This window comes from Trachypithecus francoisi, unplaced genomic scaffold, assembly GCF_009764315.1.
Source record: "Trachypithecus francoisi isolate TF-2019V2 unplaced genomic scaffold, Tfra_2.0 Lachesis_group13, whole genome shotgun sequence".
NCBI lineage: Eukaryota > Metazoa > Chordata > Mammalia > Primates > Cercopithecidae > Trachypithecus > Trachypithecus francoisi.
Genome location: NW_022681458.1, coordinates 34,415,473 through 34,437,560, shown reverse-complemented (window position 1 = coordinate 34,437,560; position 22,088 = coordinate 34,415,473). Strand labels below are relative to the sequence as shown.

Genomic DNA, 22,088 nt, shown 5'->3' with positions numbered 1-22,088 from the left:
GGAGACTATTCTAGAGCATTCTTGTCATCCTATGGTGGTCCAAACATATGGCAGTTCATATTCATGCTGGAAATACAGACTTCTGGGGATGGGGATGAGTATGTCGCAAAAGGGGGCAAAACTCTGTCTAGATCTCCTCTAGCCCTTTCCTAGATGTCCGCCAATTGGAGAAGAAGCTCATTATCTCATTGTTCACAATTTGGCACTCATGGGAAGAAAATCACTAAGGGGCAGGGCCACTACATTGAAAGATGATGTGTTCATGGTTGTGTTCTTTGTTCCAGCTTTTCTATCTGGTTATGGGTAATAAGTGAGTCACATAACTGATTCAAGGGATATGGAGCAGGAAGTTTAGCTTGGGCTTCTTGGTCTGAATCACGGTTTCCAATCTTGCTTAGTTTTCTCATAAGGGGCAAAATCGCCATATGCTCAGCTCTGTGTGAAGCGCCATTTGATTTTCCATCCAGGTATTGTTCTCTGTGGTCACATTCCTTGGGTTGAGGACCCCACAAAGTCAGGCAATGGTATTGGTAAGATTAGGGCACAAAATCAATGTCCTTAACACAGATATTAAGCTTTCTTCACAATAACATCAAATGAAGTGCTGACTTTGGAAACAAGCAAAAGTCAGTTATGGGTTTGAAACTACCCATTGCATTATAATGGTGCAGAAGCAATGCAGAAGATGCATCTGCAATTTCCCTGAGTTTTCAGAATATGATTTATATCTTAAGAGCTATTAAGCATACAGAGAAAGCACAGATATCAGCAGCTTTTCACATGACTCCTGAGCTTTCAAAAGTTCCTAATTGGCATTTGTAAAGGGTCTTACTAGCTGGAAAATATCTGAGCATACTGGTTTGGCTATTACTGCTTTAATAAAAGACTGTAATTTTTACTTAAACCATGCAATTATATGATAAAAATATTATGCTTTTCTTTCAAAATTCATTTTATTCAGGCCATATCTGTTGTGAAGGAGCAGAAACCTATTCAATCTAAGCTTTAAAAAAATGTGATTTATTGTACAGACACTTAAACAAAGCACATCCAAGGAAAAATGGTACAAAGGCAGGTCTTATGAAGGTGGTGAACCCAACTAGCTCTGAAGAGCTCACAGGCACATAGTTCACTACCATTAACCTGACCCAGTCACCAACTTACTCATTGGTCTCAGTTCAATTTTTTTTTGAGAGAGAGAGAAAATATGATTGGTTATCCTTGAGTGAGGTACATCTGTTTGGCTTAATTAGCTGAGACCAAGGTGGTGAGGACATTTGAGCAAACATGGTCACTGAGGTGCAGGTCTTAGGTATGACTGGTGGAAGGAAGCAGGTTCTCTCAGAAGATGTATGGGCAGATGCAATAACTGACAACTCTATTTTAATGTAGTATAAAAGATAGCATTTGACACCAAAATATTTCTGAGAAAATGCAATTATTATTAAACAAACGTAAGTGGATACAAGTAACGCAAAATAACTGAACTCTGACCTTTATGTTGTCACAGTGATTTAATTGCCTTGCATGGTATTATCTAAGACTGACATAAATCTTTCAAATTATTCTTCCTTCAATATAGACATGTATGTAAATTCTTTCTATATTTATTATGCTACCAAGTAATTATGTATTTCATCCAATTTGATCTGTTAGGATTCCACAGTTTTGCCTTCAAAGCCTGTAAAAGGAAAAGAAATGAAAATATATAACTATTTCCAAAATATGTTAGTAGCATATGTTTTTATTAGCTTTTTTGTTTGCTGGATTCCTGTATTCATGATTCAATAGCTGAGAAAGTGCACGCGTGAGAGTGATTCTATGGGGAAATAAAGCCACGAGATCATAGCTAGGTATTTTCATACAGCAAAACTAACTGTGGCCTCTTCCCTGGCCATAAGCTATTTTTATGTGCTCTCTCCTGGCACCTTGCTTTTCATTCCAAATCGTGTATGCAGCTATGTTGTCAGCTCCATTTCTGCTCTTGGCTTTGCTGCTCCTCTATGCACCAATTCTAATTCCCCCGATTAGCCCCATTCCTAAGTCCTTCATACCATACATTTCAGAACGAAAGGTGCATGAGATTTTGTTCATTTTATTGAACATTTAAATAAAAGGGTGGGGGCTTGGGTGAATATCCTGACTGGTCAACCACAAAGAAACCTACATCAGCTTTGTTTTCAACTCAGTTATATACTTGGGAATTCTGGACATGCAGATTACTTGTGTCAATTTCCTTACTTATTCATCTTGAGGGAAGGATTAGGTTCTCAAAGGTTTGGTTGCAAAAGTGGGAAGCAGGCCAGGCACGGTGGCTCATGCCTGTAATTCTAGCACTTTAGAAGGCCAAAGTGGATGGTCACTTGGGTCCAGGAGTTTGAGACCAGCCTGGGCAACACTGTGATACCCTAGATCTACAAAAAAAATTTAAAAATTAGTTGGGTGTGGTGGTGCATGCCTGTGGTCCCAGCTACCTGAGGGGTTGAGTTGGGAGGATCACAAGTCTAGGAGGCTGAGGTTGCAGTGAGCTGTGACTGTACCACTGCACTTCAGCCTGGGCAACAGAGCAGACCCTGTCTTTAAAAATAAAGTGGGAAGCTAGGATCCAGGAGAGTAAGCAATCAAGGCTGGGTCCCCGGGGATGTGGGAAGTGGGGAGGGTTTCACAAGAATAGTATTGCAAGGAAACTTGATCCTCTACTACCCAGTTACACTTGTAGAATAAGAAAATATTAGTTAATGTTTTGTCTACCACCTACCATTTAGGAACTCAAGACTCTGTGGCTTTTCAAAGGTAGTTTGAGGAATCCGATTTAGAAAATCTGCTGCTGCAAATAGAGTTAAAAGAATAGTTTTTAGTATGTAAAGCGCAATAATTTTTGCAGTTATTTTCATTTTCTTCTATCTTGTTCCTTCCACTCTGAAGGTTCTCTGAATGCATTGCTCTCCTAGGAGTTACAAGATGCTAGACCACTGTTATATAAAGTCTCAACCATTGATGATGACTTATCCTTGTCCTGAGTGGACAATATGAACAAGCAGATGTTTAGTCAACTGCTCAGTATAGCATCTTTCTACCAACATCCCTATGAAGCCTCCTTCCCTGGCCCCCATAAACCACTAGGCAACTTCTCAATGATTGCTAGCTTCCTTCTAAACAGACAGTTTCAGGTGAAGTTGTAAAAATGGAAACAGACTAAATTATTATTTTTTGGATATACGGTTTGTATAGGCAGCTTTAGAAAAAATACAGTCCTCTACATAAATATGTGCAAGCACTCATATTATATGTATACACTTGACCCTTGAACAATGTGGAGATTAGGGACACCATTCCTCTGTGTCATCAATTATCTGCATATAACTTTTGACTCCCCCCAAAACTTAACTAATAGCCCACTGTTGACCAGAAGTCTTGCCGATAACAAAACAGTTGATTAACATATATTTTGTATGTTATATGTATCATATACTGCATTCTAACAATAAAAGCTAGAGAAAAGAAAATGTTATTAAGAAAATCATAAGGAAGAGAAAATATATTTACTATTCATTAAGTGGAAATAGATCATGATAAGGTTCTTTATCCTCATTTTCTTTATGTTGATGAAGCTGGGGAGGAGTAGGAGGAAAGAGGCATTGGTCTTGCTGTCTTAGGGATGGCAGAGGTGGAAGAAAATCTGCGTGATAAGTGGACCTGCACAGTTCAAACACATGCTGTTCAAGGGTCAACACCATATACATGTGTGTGTATTTATGTAATACATTATAAATTATATATATGATGAGATATATATATAACATAATGAGACAAAAATTCCCAGATTTTCCCTGTTAAGGAGAATTCTAACTTGGCCCTCTCAGTCTCTTCCTCTCACCTGTCTTCTGAGAAAGATGCTATCTTGCCATATTGGTTATTTTGGGCTTCATAATAAAGAATTGAGAAGAAAAGGGATAGGTGAGAAGCAAGAGACACAAGGGATTGGAGCCGAAGTTAGAGTATTTTGGGAGAGTTTGAGGTGAATATGACAAGGAAGCAGTTTTAGTGATTTAAAAAAAAAAAAGTTGACATTTCTGTGCACATTTCAAAGTGTCTGTGAAGCATATGAAGTTATTTAAAACTTGCTTTGGTTGCTAGACCATAACATTATTCCCTAACAACTGGACAATATGAGTCATGATTATTTGCAATATAGACACTGTTTATAACCCCACTGACTTACCGTCTGACATAACTAGATTTTTTTCTTCATCAGGGACCAGATCTTTATGTTCTAAAATCAAAATTAAATTAAACATGCTGGATTTAGAATATAACCAACAACCTGACTAGGTCATGAGATGTTCTAAGTCAATGTTTTTCAAACTTCAGTGACTATGACCCACAATAAAAGGCATATTTTACATTATAGTTCAGTGTGCACATTTGTGTACATATTAATGAAACAAAATTACATGAAATAATACGTATCCTTTTCTAATTGTGATGGTTAATACTGAGTGCCAACTTGATTGGATTGAAGGATGCGAAGTATTAATCCTGGGTGTGTCTGTGAGGGTGTTGCCAAAGGGGATTAACATTCGAGTCAGTGGGCTGGGGAAGACAGACCCACCCTTAATCTGGTGGGCACAATCTAATCACCTGTCAGCGAATATAAAGCAGGAAGAAAAATGTGAAAAGGTGAGAACTGCCCAGCCTTGCAGCCTACATCTCTCTCCCATGCTGGATGCCTCCTGCCCTCAAACATTGGACTCCAAGTTCTTCAGTTTTGAGACTCGGTCTGGCTCTCCTTGCTCCTCAAGCTTGCAGACAGCCTAATGTGGGACCTTTTGCTCATGTAAGCTATTACTTAATAAACTGCCCTTTATATATATATATAAAATATATTAATATATAATATATAATAATTATAAATTATATATTTATAAATATATATAATATATATTATATATTTTTATATTTTATAATATATAATATATAATTATAATATATAATATATAATTTAAAAATATATAATATATAATTATATATTCTATATATATTTATATATCCTATTAGTTCTACCTCTCTAGGGAACCCTGACTAATACACTAATCTAGTCCTACTTACCCTTTTCTTGTTTTTTCTACTTGCCTTTTTCTTTCTATTCTATTCTAGTTCATTGGGGAAAAGATCTGGTCTCCTTACTGTTTTCTTATCAATTTCATTCTATTTCAGTGAGAAAAATGCTAGTGATTAAATTGATTTCATTAATCACTGTATGTTTTTTACAATCCACCTAAGCTTATGGAAATGTTTCTCAAAATGTGGAAAATACTGTAATTGGTTATATTTGATTCTATGCTTATTCAACAAATGGTCTACAAAACAACTTTAAATCAATCCCATTTTCTCTCTTTTATCACAACTAAAGTTCTTTAATCTGCATAAGCTTATGATTTGTTCAGGTAGAGGTCTAAGAACCTAAAACGGTAATTAGCAATTTAAACTGTTCTGATGCGAGTAGTCTCAGGAATACACACTCTACAATTTGGCTTCTCTTCCTCCACCCTGGAAAGCTGCCATCTCCTTCATGACAGATCTTACAGTTTTCCTCAGTTCTGACAAGGGCTTTGGTGCCCTCAGATCTTAAGTGTTGCTTAACACCAGTTGGGCCAATGCAATAATAGTGCTGCCACTCAGATATCTAGAGAGACACTGTCTAGGCTTAACACCAGGTGGGCCAATGCAATAATAGTGCTGCCACTCAGATATCTAGAGAGACACTGTCTAGGTGGGACTGAGTTCACCACGCTTGTCAGGACAGTGATTTGGGCTGTTGATAGTCCCCTACAGGGCTCATGTTACAGCTGGATTAATTCTCTAAGCCTGACCCCATCTATTTTGTGCTTTGTCCTGAGGACTAAGCTCTGATTTTTTTTATCTTGCCCAAATTCCTTTCTTTTCTTTTTTCTTTTTTTTTTTTTTTGAGACAGGGTTTTGCTCTTGTTGCCCAGGCTGGAGTGCAATGGTGTGATCTCGGCTCACCACAACCTCCGCTTCCCAGGTTCAAGTGATTCTCCTGCCTCAGCCTCCTGGGTAGCTGGAATTACAGGCATGTGCCACCACACCCAGCTAATTTTTTTGTATTTTTAATAGAGACGGGGTTTCTCCATGTTGATCAGGTTGGTCTCGAACTCCTGACCTCAGGTGATCTGTCTGCCTTGGCCTCCCAGAAGTGCTGGAATTACAGGCGTGAGCCACTGTGCCCGGCCACCTAAATTCCTTTCTAAGGAGTCTGAGAGTCATGCCCTATAAACCATAAATTCTCATCAGATATTTAACCCTGTATATCGTGACTTACTTTCCAATCTGACTCTGCCATGACAAGGAAGAAAATCAAAATGTTTTACCCCAAAATATATTTCCTTGCCAGACCTTGAAATTGCCCTGCAAAATCTCTTGTGGGAAAATCCACATTCTATAGAGAATCCCCTCTCCCCTTTGTTTTCCTTCCTTTCTCCCTAGATTCAGGAGATAATCAACTAAGAGCCAGGCACCCTAAGTCTCATAAGAAACAATTTATAACCTGCTCTAAGTCTGCTATCTGAGAGCCTCCTCTGCACAATAAAACTTGATCTCCACAATCCTTTATCTTAACCTAAACATTCCTTTCTACCAATCCCAGGTCTTTAGACAAACTTAACCAATTGTCTGCCAGAAAATGTTTAAATTTACCTATAGTCTGGAGGCCCCCCACCTACATCTTTGACTTGTCTCGCCTTTCTGAATGAAACCAATGTATTTCTTAAATGTATTTGATTGATGTCTCATGCCTTCCTAAAATCTATAAAACTGAGCTGTACCCCGACTACCTTGGACATACGTTCTCAGGACCTCCTGAGGACTGTATCATGGGCCATTGTCACTCATATCCGGCTCGGAATAAATCTCTTAAAATATCTTACAGAGTTTGACTCTTTTCATCAACAGTCCCATCATCCACCATTCTTCAGTCATATTGCTAACTAACCACTCAGCCAAACAACAGATGGCCCCTACCTACCTTTTCAGCCTCATCCATCCTATATGCATCTGGAAGACATTGTATTCGGAAGACATGCACATTGTTGTACAGAAGATCTCCAGACATTTTTCTTATTCCGTGACTGAACTAGCTCAGTTTCTGAAGAAATGCCCATTTTTAGATCTTTAGCCATCTTAGGTCCCAACTAGATTTCAAGATACAATTACATTTTCTCCTCTCTACAGGCTTTCTCCTTTTCATGTGAGTTTTTAGACTACTTATTATGTACTTTCCTTCCTTTTGACCTATCTTCCCTTGTTTTATTAAGCCATTTAATTCACTGTGTGTCTTGGCATTTACCTTTTCATATTCTCATGGCTTCTTTCCCCAGTGAGTGGGGCCATCACTTCCTTATCTCTCTCACAGTGACCAGCAGATAGACAGTGTCTCTCACAGTGACCAGCAATAGAAGGTACACAGTGACTATCTGCTAATTTTCTCCAAAGACTTAAACAGATTTTAAATATAATCCTATTTTTTGAATATAGGATGACTTAACTCCCACTTTATGGTTAGTGGGTGATCAAATTTCTTTCTTTGCAATGTACTGTTAACTCTTGAATAAAAAGGGCAGTTTAAAAAATTGAGTATAAGTGTACCTACCATCTGAGACCTGTTCTTCCTGGCTGTCATCTGTGATGGGTAAGGAGATCCTTTTATCTTTTTTATGTAGTTCAGTTTCTAAAATCAGGAAATTTATTATTGCATTAATTGAAGAGATTAAACAAGCCTCACACAAGAATAATCTCATTGATATGTTAGTAAGCAGAGATCTCCACACTGTGAGATTCTCTGATTTTGGAATATCTGGAAGAGTGTTTCTTTGCAGGGGCAAGAGCCAAAGGTGACAGAGTTAAGATCAATTAAACACACACACACACACACACACACACACACACAAACACATACCCTTGACCTTTGTTAGTAAAAACACAGCATAAAATCAAGTCTTTTTTTTGTCTGTCACAAAACTTCTATAATGCATGTATATATGGGACAGTTAGGACTAACTACAAGTCAATGGAGTCAATTTTAGAATGACTGTTTTGTGGCCCACTCCCATAAAAGTAATTTGAAGCTCTATTCTGCTTAGTATAGGAAGCCACACAGAGGGCCTCTACATTCTGAGAATAAATGAATGAGTTAAAATCAATGGCCAATTGGACTTCTACATATCCCTCTGTACCTGCACCTCCACCTTCCTGCCTCCTCTGGGCTTTGGTTTGGCCCCCTCCTGGTGACTTGGCCATCAGCCAGAACCTCCTCTGAATTCCCAAATCCCACCCTCCCTCTGTCCTTCCTCCCCAACTTCCTGTACTTTCACCTTACTCAACCCTCTATGGTCTGGACCAATGGCACCCACTCTGTCCCCTGCAGTTGATTTTGATGAGTTAGTCCATTCTGAAAGGCAGCAACTGTTTCAATTGGTTGGGATCTGTACCCATACTGGTTGTTAAATAGTTTCAATATCCCCTTTGTTTGGACCCTTTTATTTTATTTCTGTTTATTACTTCCTTCCGTATCCAATCTAGACCCCCATAGTCTATCACTTCATCTGCTTTCTTGCAATGGCCTTCGATTTCTTTGCCTCACCTTCTTCGTTCCCAAATGCAAGTGAACTGGACTCATTTTCCACTCTCATGTTCAATGTGGATAACCAAAGTCACCTTAGCACCTATTTAAGGCACCAGTAAAGCACGTGCACAAATGTGAGAAAAACAAAAACTTTTTGGAAATAATTTGCTACTCCAAATAAAGTCAACATGGAAGAACTCAAAATTTTGTTGGAATACGTTGTGGTGTTACTTTTACTCTAACTGCATTTATTCTAATAGCAGGGGGTAGCGGTATACTCTAATATTTTGGGGTTTACTACAATCATGCATCTAGGTTTCTGCTCCTGCATCCAGGCAGCTGAGCATCTTTGCAAGGAATCACACAATCATACATTGCAGGCAATACAAATTAATGGTCCCTAACTTCCACTGAGCCCTTAACTCTGAAAAAAATTATATTTTTTTCTGCTTTGTGTCTCTCCCTTCCTCTTAACGGTTGCAGTCATGTGTCAGTTAATAATGGGAGATACATTCTGAGAAATGCATTGCTAGGCAATTTTGTTATTGCATGAACATGAAAGAATGTACTTACACAAACCTAGATAGTATAGGCTACCATACACCTAGGCTACAAACCTGCACTGCATGTTACTGTACTGAATACTGTAGGCAATTGTAACCATAATAGTATTTGTGTATTTAAACATATCTAATATAGAAAAAGTATAAGAAAACAGCATAAAAGGTTTAAAAAAGGTACAACTGTATAGGGCACTTACCATGAATGAAGCTTGCGGGACTGGAAGTTGCTCTGGGTGAGTCAGTGAGTGAGTGGTGAGTGAATGTGAAGGCCTAGGACATTATTGTAGACTACTGCAGACTGATAAATACCATGCACTTAGGCTACACTGAAATTTTTTTTCTTTCTTTGATAATAACCTTAGCTTACTGTATTTTTAAGCTTTTATGTTTTTAAAAACTCTTGTATTAGCACTCTGCTTAAAACACAAATACCTTGTACAACTATACAAAAATGTTTTTTCTTTATATCCTTTTTCTTTAGATTCTTTATGTCCTTTTATAAGCTTTTTTCTATTTTTAAAAATTACTTTTTTCTTTTCAAATTTTTTTGTTAAAAACAAAGACACCAACACATACATTATTAGCCTAGGCCTACACAGCATCAGGATCATCAGGAGGTCACTAGGCGGAAGGAATTGCTCAACTCCATTACATTATGAGACCATGCCATGGTTTGCCCCAGTTACTACCGGACTGAACAAAGGAGGACGAACGTAGAAATGAAGACAAAGAAAAGGTATTTGTTTTAAAGAAAAAGAAGGGGTCAAGGGAAGAAGGGGGCTTCTTGCTTCTAGTGAGCAAAGGCAGCCCTGAGCTTCTACAGTCCTTCGTATTTATTGGGTAGAAAGAGGAGGGAGGAGCTAATGGTTGGTCAGCTGCTTGATTGATCACAGGTTCCCATTATTATAGCTAACAAGCTTCAGATGTGCCTAATCACAAGAAACACTGCACTTGGGGTGCGACAGCCCTCAGCATTCCTTCTGGGCAGCAGATGCAGTTCGTCAGTTTGCCAACATTCTGCATTTATGAGAACAGTTTGCTGTTTACTCATATAGCCTCCACTGAGTTGATCACGACCCTCACTCTTTCGGCCCGCAACAGGACCACTGTGGTATCATGCCATCTGCCATTGACCAAAATGTCGTTATGCATACATGCCTGCATTTCAAACCTTCATGTCCTTCCTTAGAAGCCCAGCCTTTCCCTGAGTCTTTGGCCTTCAGGACCTGGTCCCGCTGCCTGTTTGGTTCCATATTCCTCCCTTCCACACACCGACCTGCATCTGCATCCATCACCTTCTCCCCTTCCCTCTGGCCTTAGCAGCAGAGACACTTTCAGTTTGCAGCTGACCCTGTGCTCTGGCACTTGAGTTCTACTTGAGCAGAAAACCCTTCTGCTCACTCCCCCTCTATCTTCACCCTCTCCTCTCTAATAGTAGTTAAACTTTAACATCCAACCGTCCAGATATCTATCCATGTCTTTGTATTTTTGGATATGTATGTCATGCACACAGAACAAAATCCAACAGGCACAAGAGACCCTGAACTGCAGGAGTCTTCCCTCCCCCACCACTCAGGTCCTCCTCCAGGAGGTCACGATGGTTATCAGTTTCTTCTCATTACTATCAGTTGCTGACAACTCTGTGTCCCCATGTCCAGCCCAGAGCTCTCTCCTGGGCTCCAGATATATGTTACCCACCAGAACTTTCACTTAGATGCCTCTTGAAAGTCTGCTCCTTTTCCTGTATTCATTACATTAATTGCATCTTCCCAATCATTTTCCTGACTCAGAGCACATAGTAAGTGACAAGGACAGGAGAGGCAACCAGCTTGGGGACTCCAGCTGCCCCAGATTCTGCCCCCACGACTGAGGAGATCAAGAGTTCTACACATTCAATTCATTTGTGGCCCACTGTTTGGGAAGTTCTGCCTCAGATAACACCATCACCATGTGTTGAGACGTTGAAAACATCAGGGGCATTCTTGACTCTCTTGAGCGCTCTCTTAACCTCAATCTCAGATTGGTCAAGTTCTGCCAATTGTATCTCTTGCAAATATAGCTCTTTCCCTACATCCCCAGAGTCACTGCTTGCTTAAGGTCCTCGTCATTTCTCTACCTGCAACAGAGCTGGTCTTCCTGCTTCTTGTCTCTCCCCATCCAATTCATTCTTCCCATTGCAGACAGTGATCATTTTAAGTTAGAAGCTGCTCCTGTCCCTCTTCTGCCTAAAGTCCTTCATTGGTTTTAACAAGGCCTCTACTTACCTCCTGGCCTCCTGACATTCCTCAAACTCTATTTTCCAGATAAAGCAAATTGGCAGTTATTCAAAAGTTCTTTCTTTTTTCTTTATCTTTGAATGCGTTGCTTTCTCTGAATTGAACAACTCTCCCATTTACCCCTTCCATGCCCCTGACTGTTGGCCTCCCTTCCTCTCATAACACAGTTTCGATGTTACCTCCTCCCAAAAGCCCTTCTATCAGGTCAGCGCCCTGATGGGGCCCTTCCCACTGCTGTCAAGGTGCATGGCACATTCCTCTGGCCCACAGCACTGAGCATGCCAGCTCCAGAGTGACACTCTGGCCCCTAAGGCTAAGGTCCTTCCTTTCTACTCTAGTCTCATTTCTGCCCTCTCCATTCCATAAAATCAGTCTCAGCAAAGTCATGAATGACCTCGGTCATACAACCATTGGGTATTTTTCAGGTCTCATTTTATCTAACACACCAGTAGCATCTGACAGTGTAGACCAGTCCTTGTTCTTGAAACACCCTCTGTCTTCAGGTCTTTTACATCATCAGATTTCAGGGGCTTATCCTGACTCTCTGACCACCCCTTTCTCATGGCCTTCTGTCAGTTAACCATGACAGGCTAAGTTCTTCCAGGCTTTCTTCTCTTACCTTCTCTCTAGACAATCTCCATCACACAGATAGCTTCATTTCTATTTATGAGTCAACAACTCCCCATTTGGCAACTGTAGTCCAGATCTTTCTGAGCTCCAAGAATTATACAGTTCTCCATGTGACATTTCCATTTTAGATATCACACAGGTATTTCAGAATCAAAATGTAAGAAATGAAACTCATGCTTTTTCTACTCTGGCACCATGCTTCTTCCTCTTCCATCCACAGGCATGCATGCACACACACACCTCCCACATTCCCATATTTTCTCTCTCTCTCTCGTTCTTTTACCATTTTCCCCTTATCAATAGTAAATCTGCCCGGTTGCCAGTTGGGATTCACCAGAGCCAATCAGATTCATCAGCAAGTCTTGATAATTCCACCTCCTAAATATCTCTCAAATTTCTACTGCCTCTGGTCTTGGCTGTATGCGCTACCCCACAATACCAGTCTTTCTGCAAACAGTCTTGCTTTATTCCAGGATGTTTTTCAAACTAATCCCACACCTGACCAGGTTCTCTCCATCTAGAAATCTTCTGTAGCTCTCGCATCTCCTCATGGCTGTATCTCTCAGCTCCATCTCTTCTGGCTTTGGCCACATAAGCTTTTCCGCAGTTTTTCCAAACAAGTTGATATATACTTTCCTGCTTCAGGTTCTTCCCTTCTATCCACAGGCATGAGCTCTGACAGCATGGCAGCCAGCAGTTACTCCTCCAATGCACCACAACTGCAGTCATCTATATAATGTGTGGCCAGCCCCTTGATAGACTGCAGGTTCCGAGAGGGCAAGATCAGGTCTATCTCATTCACCTCTGTATTTCCAGCTCCTAGCACTAGCTTATAGTTGGTACCGCACACACATTAGCAGAAGGAAGGAATGTTGGGCTCCAAGACACTTGACTAAAGCCCTTTGCATAAATAAATTGCTTTATTTCTAGATGTATATATCCATACCTAAGATGAGATCATCTTTAAGGCAAAGAAAAGATGTCAGCCCTCCCTTATTTCTTATGAGTGGAGAACATACCAATAAGAAATATAAGCTTATTGAAATCTGTTGGCTTTTAATAAAGTTATCTAAAAATAAATCTGGTGTTGTAGGTTGAATTGTGTTTCCAAAAAGATATGTTGAAGTTGGCCAGGCGTGGTGGCTCATGCCTGTAATCCCAGCACTTTGGGGGCCGAGGTGGATGGATCATGAGGTCAGGAGTTCAAGACCAGCCTGACCAACATAGTGAAACCCCGTCTCTACTAAAAATGCAAAAATTAGCCAGGCATGGTGGTGTGCACCTGTAGTTCCAGCTACTCAGGAGGCTGAGACAGGAGCATCGCTTGAACCTGGGAGGCGTGAGTTGTGGTGAGCTGAGATGACACCACTGCATTCCAGCCTGGGCAACAGAGTGAGACTCTATATCAAAAAAAAAAAAAAAAAAAGATATGTTGACATCCTAATGCCTGGTACCTGTGAATGTGATCTTATGGGAAATAGAGTTTTGGCGGACATAATCAATTTAAGATGGGATCATACTGGTTTAGGGTGGGTCCTGAATGCAATGACTGGTATCCTTATAAAGAGAGAGAGAGAGATTTGGAAACACAGACATATACAGAGGAAAGACAGACATGTGAAGAGAGAAGCAGAGGTTGGAGTGATGCAGCAACGAGCCAAGAATGCAAGCACTGCAACCCAAAGCTAGAAAAAGCAAGAAAGAATTCTTTTTCGAGCCTTCAGAGAGAGTGTGGCCCTGCTGATACCTCACATCAGGTCTTCTAGTCTCCTGAGCTGTGAACAAGTAAATTTCTGTTGTTTTTAAGCCATCCAATTTGTGGTAATTTGTTACGGTAGTCCTAGGAAATTAATAAATATGATACCTACAACATTTATAAGATCATAGCGTTCTTAAGTTGTGTTTTCTTTAACATTCTTATGAGATGTTTAATTTCAAAGGACACATTGAAATTAACAGTTTATTTTGTCATGAATTTAGTTTAGAAATGATAAAATACAAATGGGAGTTATTCATATTACCAATGATTTAGTTATAATAAATATGTTAATACTCTTTTAATAGCAGTCCAATAAAACGTCACATCTAAGAGCTTACCTGATTGGTATGGCTGAAAATGTATCTTGTCTCCAAGTGCAACAAGTTTCTCCTGTTGAAAAATTTTATAATCACAGAATTAAATGACCACAATTCCTAACTTAATTATTCTTTTTTTTTTTTTTTTTTTTAGATGGAGTTTTGCTCTTGTTGCCCAGGCTGGAGTGCAGTGGTGTAATCTTGGCTCACTGCAACCTCTGCCTTCTGGGTTCAAGTGATTCTCCTGCCTCAGCCTCCCAAATAGCTGGGATTACAGGCCTGCACCACCATGCCCGCCTAATTTTTGTATTTTTAATAGAGACAAGGTTTCTCCATGTTGGTCAGGCTGGTCTCAAATTCCTGACCTCAGGTGATCCACCCACCTCGGCCTCCCAAAGTATTACAGGCGTGAGCCACCACACCTGGCAACTTAACTATTCTTTAATAGAAAAACACTTTGATTCTTCATTTTTAAATAACGAACAAATATTTTTAACATATCAGAAATTGTATAACCAAATGAGTAATGTTCTTTCACTGATGTTTTTCAAACTTTTATTATCTCATTACTTTTAGGAATTAAAAAAAATTTGAATCCATAGAAAAACCAATATATGCCTTGGCCTAGGGGAATCAGTTTAAGATCATTATCAAGGTCAGTCCCCTTGCATCTATTCTGACATTACCTGAATTAGATCACTTGTCATTCTGGTCATTATTTGTTCACTTATTTCAATATCTTTGAGATCTGTAAGAACCATCCAAGTTCCATTCTCAAATTTCACAGGCATAGAAAAGACGATCCCTTTAGGAATACCAAACTGGCCTGCAGTGAGCCAACACAAAGCAAAGCAATGCGGCAGCACTTAGAAACATGCACCTTTTCTCTTAAGCACTATAGAAAAGGACAAACATAATACAGGATTTTTAATGATAATGATGGAATTAAATTGCTGGGAATTCTTCTCCAAGGAGGACAGAAATGCTCCCTCTAGCAGGACTGACTAAGCAACTATCTAAGTTCTAACAATTCTGCCATCTGTATTTCTCTCTCATCCAGAGGTTAGTGCAGTCTTTCTCTTTTGAGCCCTGTCTGTATTCTTTTTGTCTGCCTGCTTGGCTTTCCCCTGGACCCCTATGCAGCCCATGAGCCTAAGTCATTTGTCCATCTAGCCTTCCACTCTTCTCGCCTGCTATGGCACTCCCACAGCCAGAGTATGAGGAACTGGGAAGGGAAAGGAGGGGAGGCAGGAAATTTGGTTATTCCTTTGCAGTCCCCAGTTTGCCATGTGTTTTGGTGTGTGTTTGCTTCATGTAGGATGATTTCCTTCACATGTTTCTACATCTTAAGCAGAAGCCATCCTTCATTTAATAACACATTTAATTTCTTTAAGATATACAGAAATACTTATATTTGGATGTGCTCTAAATAAAAAGATTGACCATATGTATTACTAACTGAGCACCATTCAGACAAAATTGTCCCCGTTTCTGGTGCCTCAATCACATAAGAAAATTATTTCTGCCATTCTAAACAACAAAAATGTCACCAGGGCAAAAAACAAAAACAAACAAACAAACAAAAACAAAAAAGCAACAACAACAACAAAAAACATTGAGGACATTCAAGAAACCAAGATCTAAAAGACTTTTCCTTAGAAGGCTTCCCAGGTCTTCAAGTAATGCTGTATTTTGTTTAATGTGTGAAGAGTTAGCCTTATGGGCAGACAAGGTCTGAGGGTTTACCTGTTTGGTATGGTTTCAGAAAGACAGACAACAATCATCTACCCCTCTCCCCCAAGTACTGCATTGTTTATTTCTGAATATAATTCCTACAGAGATTAATTAAACTTTCTTTCTACAAATAAAGGTAAGGTTTTAAATGCCTGTTTCCCTAAGGAGATAATTTGCTGATCTGAATTCACACTATGGCAATGTTCATGCACCTTAACTTCAGTTAAACAAGATTCATTGAGTGTCTGGATATAAAATGCTTCTCCCGTGAAGAGGCAAAGACATGGCCCAGAAAAAGCCTTTGCCCTCAGGGTGCCACAATGAAGGGGACATATGCAACTAATCACATGATGAAAAACAGGCAGACTATAATATTCTCTGTGACAGGGGAACAAAATGCTATGTGGGGATACAGAGAAGAGACAGAGATTCATTCTGACATGAGGGATTTGGGGAGATTTCCTTAACCTGCACTGGTGTCACTGAAACAACAGGGAAGATCGTGGTTCTACTTATAACATAAAGAATACAAGAGATGGAACCAATTGGGAAGGAAGACAGTACATACAGTTTGGTATATGTTGGATGGAAGTGATGACATGACATCCAGGTGACAATGTTTCAGAAGCTAGAGGCAGAGAGGCCCAGGTCTGCAGCTCTAGGAGTGGATAAGCTTGCTAAAGGAGAAAGTAGAACCCAAAGGGAAGAGATGCTTAAGATAGACCTTATAGATGACAGAACAGCAGCTATTCTCTTTCCTGTTGTGTAAAAATGGTAGAAGTCGGCCGGGCATGGTGGCCCAAGCCTGTAATCCCAGCACTATGGGAAACCGAAGCAGACAGATCACAAGGTCAGGAGATTGAGACCATTCTGGCCAACATGGTGAAACCCTGTCTCTACTAAAAATACAAAAATTAGCTGGGCATAGTGGCGTGCACCTGTGGTCCCAGCTACCCAGGAGGCTGGGGCAGAAGAATCACTTGAACCCGGAAGGCGGGGGTTGCAGTGAGCTGAGATGGCGCCATTGCACTCCAGCCTGAGTGTCACAGCAAGACTCCATCTCAAGCAAACAAACAAAAATGTAGAAGTCTTCTGCATAGTTTTTAGCAGATTAAAACATTAGGGCTGTAAAAGTTTATATGCAGTATTTGTGGATGGAGAGCAACCTTTCCACATCCCCAGTGTTGCCTGGTACCCTGAGATCTGGGTCCTTAAGTGTCCCTCTCTATCCTGCCTTTGTGTCTGTGCTCCTATGGCTCCCTGTGCCCAGCGTTCTTTCCACACTTGTCTTCCAGGTCAACACTCCTCATACTTTAGGCTTACTGGAGTGTCGCCTTCTTCATGAAGCCTGTACTGGTTCCCCCTGCTTCCTGCCTAGAATAGAACTTGCTTTCCCCTTATCTCTTGCTAGGAAAACCTAACAACAGATTTTGTTTATGTATTTGGCTCTTGTTTATTCTACCGTAGGTTTCCTGAAGGCAGAGGCCACATCTTAACTCCTATGTGTATTTCCAATGCATTCATACAAAATATTGTTGACTTTCTGAATGAATAATTGAATGAATGAATTATTATGAAATTGTAAAAGTCCAGGCAGCTTATGGACCACGTTAAGAGCTAGATGGGTGGGGACACAGAATTAGGAGCACAAGGCATAGACATAGGTTTTAAGATTTTACAAGACACAGAAAACCCAGATTTACCTTCACTCAATATTCCTAAAGATACAATCTCCCCAGGTGGTGAGCCATGATACCAGTATTTCAACGTAGTGGCTATACTGTGTGCAGCCAAAATGCCTCCAAATTGTCTTCCTGTGGCGGTCAAGTTTTTAAGAGTTGCTACAAATTCTCTTTTTACCCACTCACTGTAAGGAGAGAAAGAAACAATTTTACAATGGAGAGAGGAATTAAAGTGAAAAAGAGTATTCCCTGGCTCAATGGAACTAAGTATCAGAAACCTAATCCACAGTCAAAATAGAAATATGACTTTATTTCTAGTGTCTTTCCTCAAGTGTCTTCAATCCCCATAAAAAGTCAATTGAAAAATAGTGAAATGTAGTAGAAAGGAGTCCCAAGATGTCAAACTAAAAATATGATACTATAAATATGGAACACAGAAATGTGGCTAAAAATGGCAAGAACCATTATTTTCATTACAAAGAATTGATCCTGTGTAGATACTACCTTGGAACCAGTAGTACCCTACACATTAAACAAAATAATTTCATAAAACATTGAATTACAGGGTGAGTACCCCTTAGCCTAAATGCTAAATCTTCGCCTAAATCTGACCACAGTGTTTCAGATTTTGGAATATTTGCAAACACACAATGAAATATCATGGGAATGGAACTCAGGTCTAAACACAAGTTCATTTATGTTTCGCATATACCTTATACACATAGCCTGAAGGTAATTTTATACAACGTATTTAATAATTTTGTGCACAAAGCAAAGATTGTGTAAATTAAACCACCGGAAAGCAAAGGTGCCGAGTGTAGAATTTTCCACTAGTGGCATCATGTTGGTGCTCAAAAAGTTAGTTTTTGGTGCATTTCAGATCAGATTTCTGATTTTTGGATTGGGGTGCTCAAGCTGGATCACGTTGAGAATTAGGAAAATAATTATATGTTTATGATCTGAAGTCTAAACTCAGAGAATAGTCCAGTTGGTCAGTCTCTGCTAACCCTGCACGACACAGCTCTATGCAACACTGGTCCTGCCCAGGCAACAAATGCAGAGGAATCACGCTTCAAAATAGCGAACTTGGGACACATCCTCCCTAGGCAGGGGTGAAGTTCCTATGGTCTGAGGAAGAAAAGAAAAGCAACAGGCAATGGAAAGAAAATGCTACCACTGGGAAAGTGCTGCAAAGTTTAGAAAAAATGCTTCAGAGGTGCTCCTTCCTGCTTCTCCTCTGCCTCATCATAATTGCTAGGGCTTATTGTGCAGACACAGCTCTAAGTCCTTTATCGGGAGTAATCCATTTCATCTTCCCCAAGACCCTATAGGGAAGGCCCTTATTATGTTACCATTTCCACTTTGCAGATGAAAACTGAGTCATAGAGAGGCTAAGCAGCTTCTCTAAAGTCACACGGCTACTAAGTGGCTAAGTGAGAATCCCAGCCTGGGTGGCTTGGTCCTGGGACCGTGTTCCTCATGACCTCTTGCTTCGGCCTCCTGCCACACAACGCCCAGCCTGGCCTGTGCCTGCTCATCATCTTAATTCCTTGCTTGAAAACATTTCAATTAATTTCAACCTGGAGAGATAGCTCTGTCTTTACACTTAGTAAGATTCCCTTATACACGCTTGCTTTAGAGATAACCTTACTTGAATATATGAGCTACTGAAGGATCTGAAATATAATAATTCATAATTTCAAAATCAAATCAATTACCTAGTTGATATTCTGTGGAATTTTCTGATTCTGTGGTAGACAACATGAACAAATATGAGTGTGAACAATGCAAGTTATTTTTGTACAAAGATTTATAAGATGATTTAAAAGATTACAACCATTAAACATTTATTTTAACACTGTCAGTATGCTTCACTTAAAAATATACCGTACCTGTCAAAGATCAAGTTTAAAAGGGGGCGTGAATAATGAAGAGGTCCCCAAATGGCACTCTCGTATCTGTACACCCTTGTTTTTCTCAGATCAACGTAATTATTTCCACTGATATTACCCCAAATGATCACATCTTTAATGTCTGTGAAGAACGGAAAGTTAAAAAAATAATAATGTATATTAATATAAAAATCACTTGAACCCTATTTTTTGTTTATGTACATGTTTGTTTTCGGATTGGTTCTTTTGTTATAAAATGAATCTAAGTTTATGATTCCTAAAATTGTGCAAAATGTGTGAATCACCTCCCTAATTATCATAGTCTGGCAGTACCTAATAATGTTCTATGAATGGTATGGTGTATAATTAAATTAAAGAAATAATGAAATGTTCCCTGAAAGAAACTGCTACTGAAAATTATTTCACTGGTGTTTGTCCTGACTTTGCTTGCCACTGAGAGAGAGAGAGAGGTGGAGAGAGAGTGAGTGAGAGGTCAAGAGAGGTGAGGGAGAAAGGACTTTTCAATATGCTTTGATTTTTGACAAGGAGTTCTTGTTTCTGGACTAGAATAGAAATTAGGGCAAATCACTTAACTCTCTGATGGGTTTCATCTCTGGCAAAATGAGGATATTGTAAGAGGACCCTGGGCAACATCTTAGTCAACAAATAGTTATGAATTCTATTCTATGTGTGAGGCAACTCTAAGGTACTAGGTTTAGAAGAAAACAAATCAGCTCAAATCCTTGCAACATTCTAGAGGTGGTGGAAATTGGATGAGAAAACAACTGTTATACAAAGTGATACATGCTAAGAAGTAAAATAAGACCACAGTGGTTAGAGAGAAATAGGCATTAGCATTCAATATGATTTTATCATTGTGAACTGTCTAGGAAGGTTGTATGAAAACTGCAAATAAATAATTTTATTTATTTACTTATTTAACTTATTTATTTGCCTAAAAACTTAATCACTTTTAAGTCCACACCACTTCTTACTGTGGAGATTAACTTCTTCCCTGTTCTCCTGTACAAGATTGCTTTTGTCTTTGACTTGTCTTAACTAGAAGGACTACTTTTCTCAGGTAAGTCATGGTAGGCAGTGACATGTGCTGGTTCAGCAGCTCAGAGATGTGATTCTTTTGGCCTGCCCCTCATGGTCATAAAATGGTTCCAGCAGCTCCAACTATTACCCTCTCTCACACAGTTGTGTTCAGGTATCACCCTCAAACAGTTGTGTTCAAGGGCAGGCAATAGGGAAAAGGATGGGGTAGAAGCTTCCTCTTTGGCCTTTTCTCTTTTCAAAAAGTGAAATATTCTTCCCAGGGGACCCCAAATAGACTATATCACTCAACCACTCCTAGTTGCAATGAAGCTAAGGGGTGACTGTTTGAGCCTCTGTAGTAGAGAGAGGCTAGCAGGAGAAGAGGGTGGGAAACAGATTTTGGGTAGCCCACCGCCACTGTCTACCTTCATCCTGGGAGAGTCCCGCCCCCATCAGAATGACTCATGCAGTAGGAATAGCTAGTTCTCCCTCCACCATCCAACTCTCAGGGAAGTTAGTGATGGCTCCCGGGTCCCTATGTAGGAGCTCATAGGATCCCACATAGGATTCCCCACATGGGGAAAATAATTCTTTGGCCAGGTAAGCATATGGTAGGCTTCCTTCCTACAGCCTAAAGAAGCCTTTTAATCTTGCTGGGTTTCATTTTTCTTACCAGCTTTGAGGACCTTGATAGCTCTAAACACCCTAAATTACGCTGCAGAAAATGATAGTGGACATCTGCTTTCTTCCCTCTCGGCATGAATTCCCCCTCCTTCTTCTTCTTTTTTTTTTTTCATTAAGAGCATCCTGATTTTTCTTTAAATAAGTACTCCTTCTCCAATGTGAGTCCCTATCTATGTGTCGGGTGGGACTGTCCTCATGCCTTAGGTCCACCTATAGGCATTAGATGCAGATGCCACCCACCCCCCATCCGTCCCCGGCCGTGATGGTTGATTTAGAGAGGGGCAAGCGGTCCAAGCCTGGATGATAAGTTTGCACTCCTTTTTGCACAAATATCTAGGAAAGAAAACCCTCATTCTCCTGGGGTATGTAAACTACAAGCATGTGAGTCTGAGATGCCAGTGACCATTCTACCACCTTTTAGGGCCGAACTGCGAAGGAGACCAACACGGAGAGCACAGCACAGTGATAGGCCAGCAGAGAGAGCACAGGTATGTCCTGGCACCACCGTTTGAGGTCCAACATCCAGCTATGTCGGAGCTATAGGTAGTTACACCTATAACTCCTATAGGTAGTTGCTATGAAATAACAACTACCTCCTGTGCTTTTCAGTTATGTGGGGAAAAAAGTTCTCTATTTGACTTCAATCACTTTTTGTATTTTTTTGAGTCAAGGGCTTTATCTGTTGCCCAGGCTCACTGCAGCCTCATGGCTTACTTGCAGCCTCAAACTCCTGGGCTCAAGTGATCCTCCCACTTCAGCCTCCCAAGTAGCTGGAATTACAGGTGTGAGCCATGGTACCTGGTGACTTCAGTCACTTCAAGTTGACTTTTTTTGCAACAGAAGGAGTCCTGACGAGCCAATACACATGG

At 40.1% G+C, this 22,088-nt stretch overlaps 1 protein-coding gene across 4 annotated transcripts in view; it reads right to left on the bottom strand.

The window, feature by feature from the left end:
- Nucleotides 1–809: 809 nt before the first annotated feature.
- MDH1B (malate dehydrogenase 1B) overlaps nt 810–22,088 on the bottom strand; it is a 33,568-nt gene continuing 12,289 nt past the window's right edge. For 3 of the 4 annotated variants that reach the window (XM_033230550.1, XM_033230546.1, XM_033230548.1), the window contains 8 exons: nt 19,495–19,636; nt 17,624–17,787; nt 14,873–15,012; nt 14,208–14,259; nt 7,670–7,747; nt 4,223–4,273; nt 2,759–2,827; nt 810–1,681 (listed from right to left, as the gene is read on the bottom strand). In XM_033230550.1, coding sequence (XP_033086441.1) covers nt 1,653–1,681; nt 2,759–2,827; nt 4,223–4,273; nt 7,670–7,747; nt 14,208–14,259; nt 14,873–15,012; nt 17,624–17,787; nt 19,495–19,636 — 725 coding nt within the window. In that variant the 3' untranslated portion in view covers nt 810–1,652. The remainder of the gene's footprint in view (nt 1,682–2,758; nt 2,828–4,222; nt 4,274–7,669; nt 7,748–14,207; nt 14,260–14,872; nt 15,013–17,623; nt 17,788–19,494; nt 19,637–22,088) is intronic. The other variant, XM_033230549.1, reaches the window with a different exon arrangement.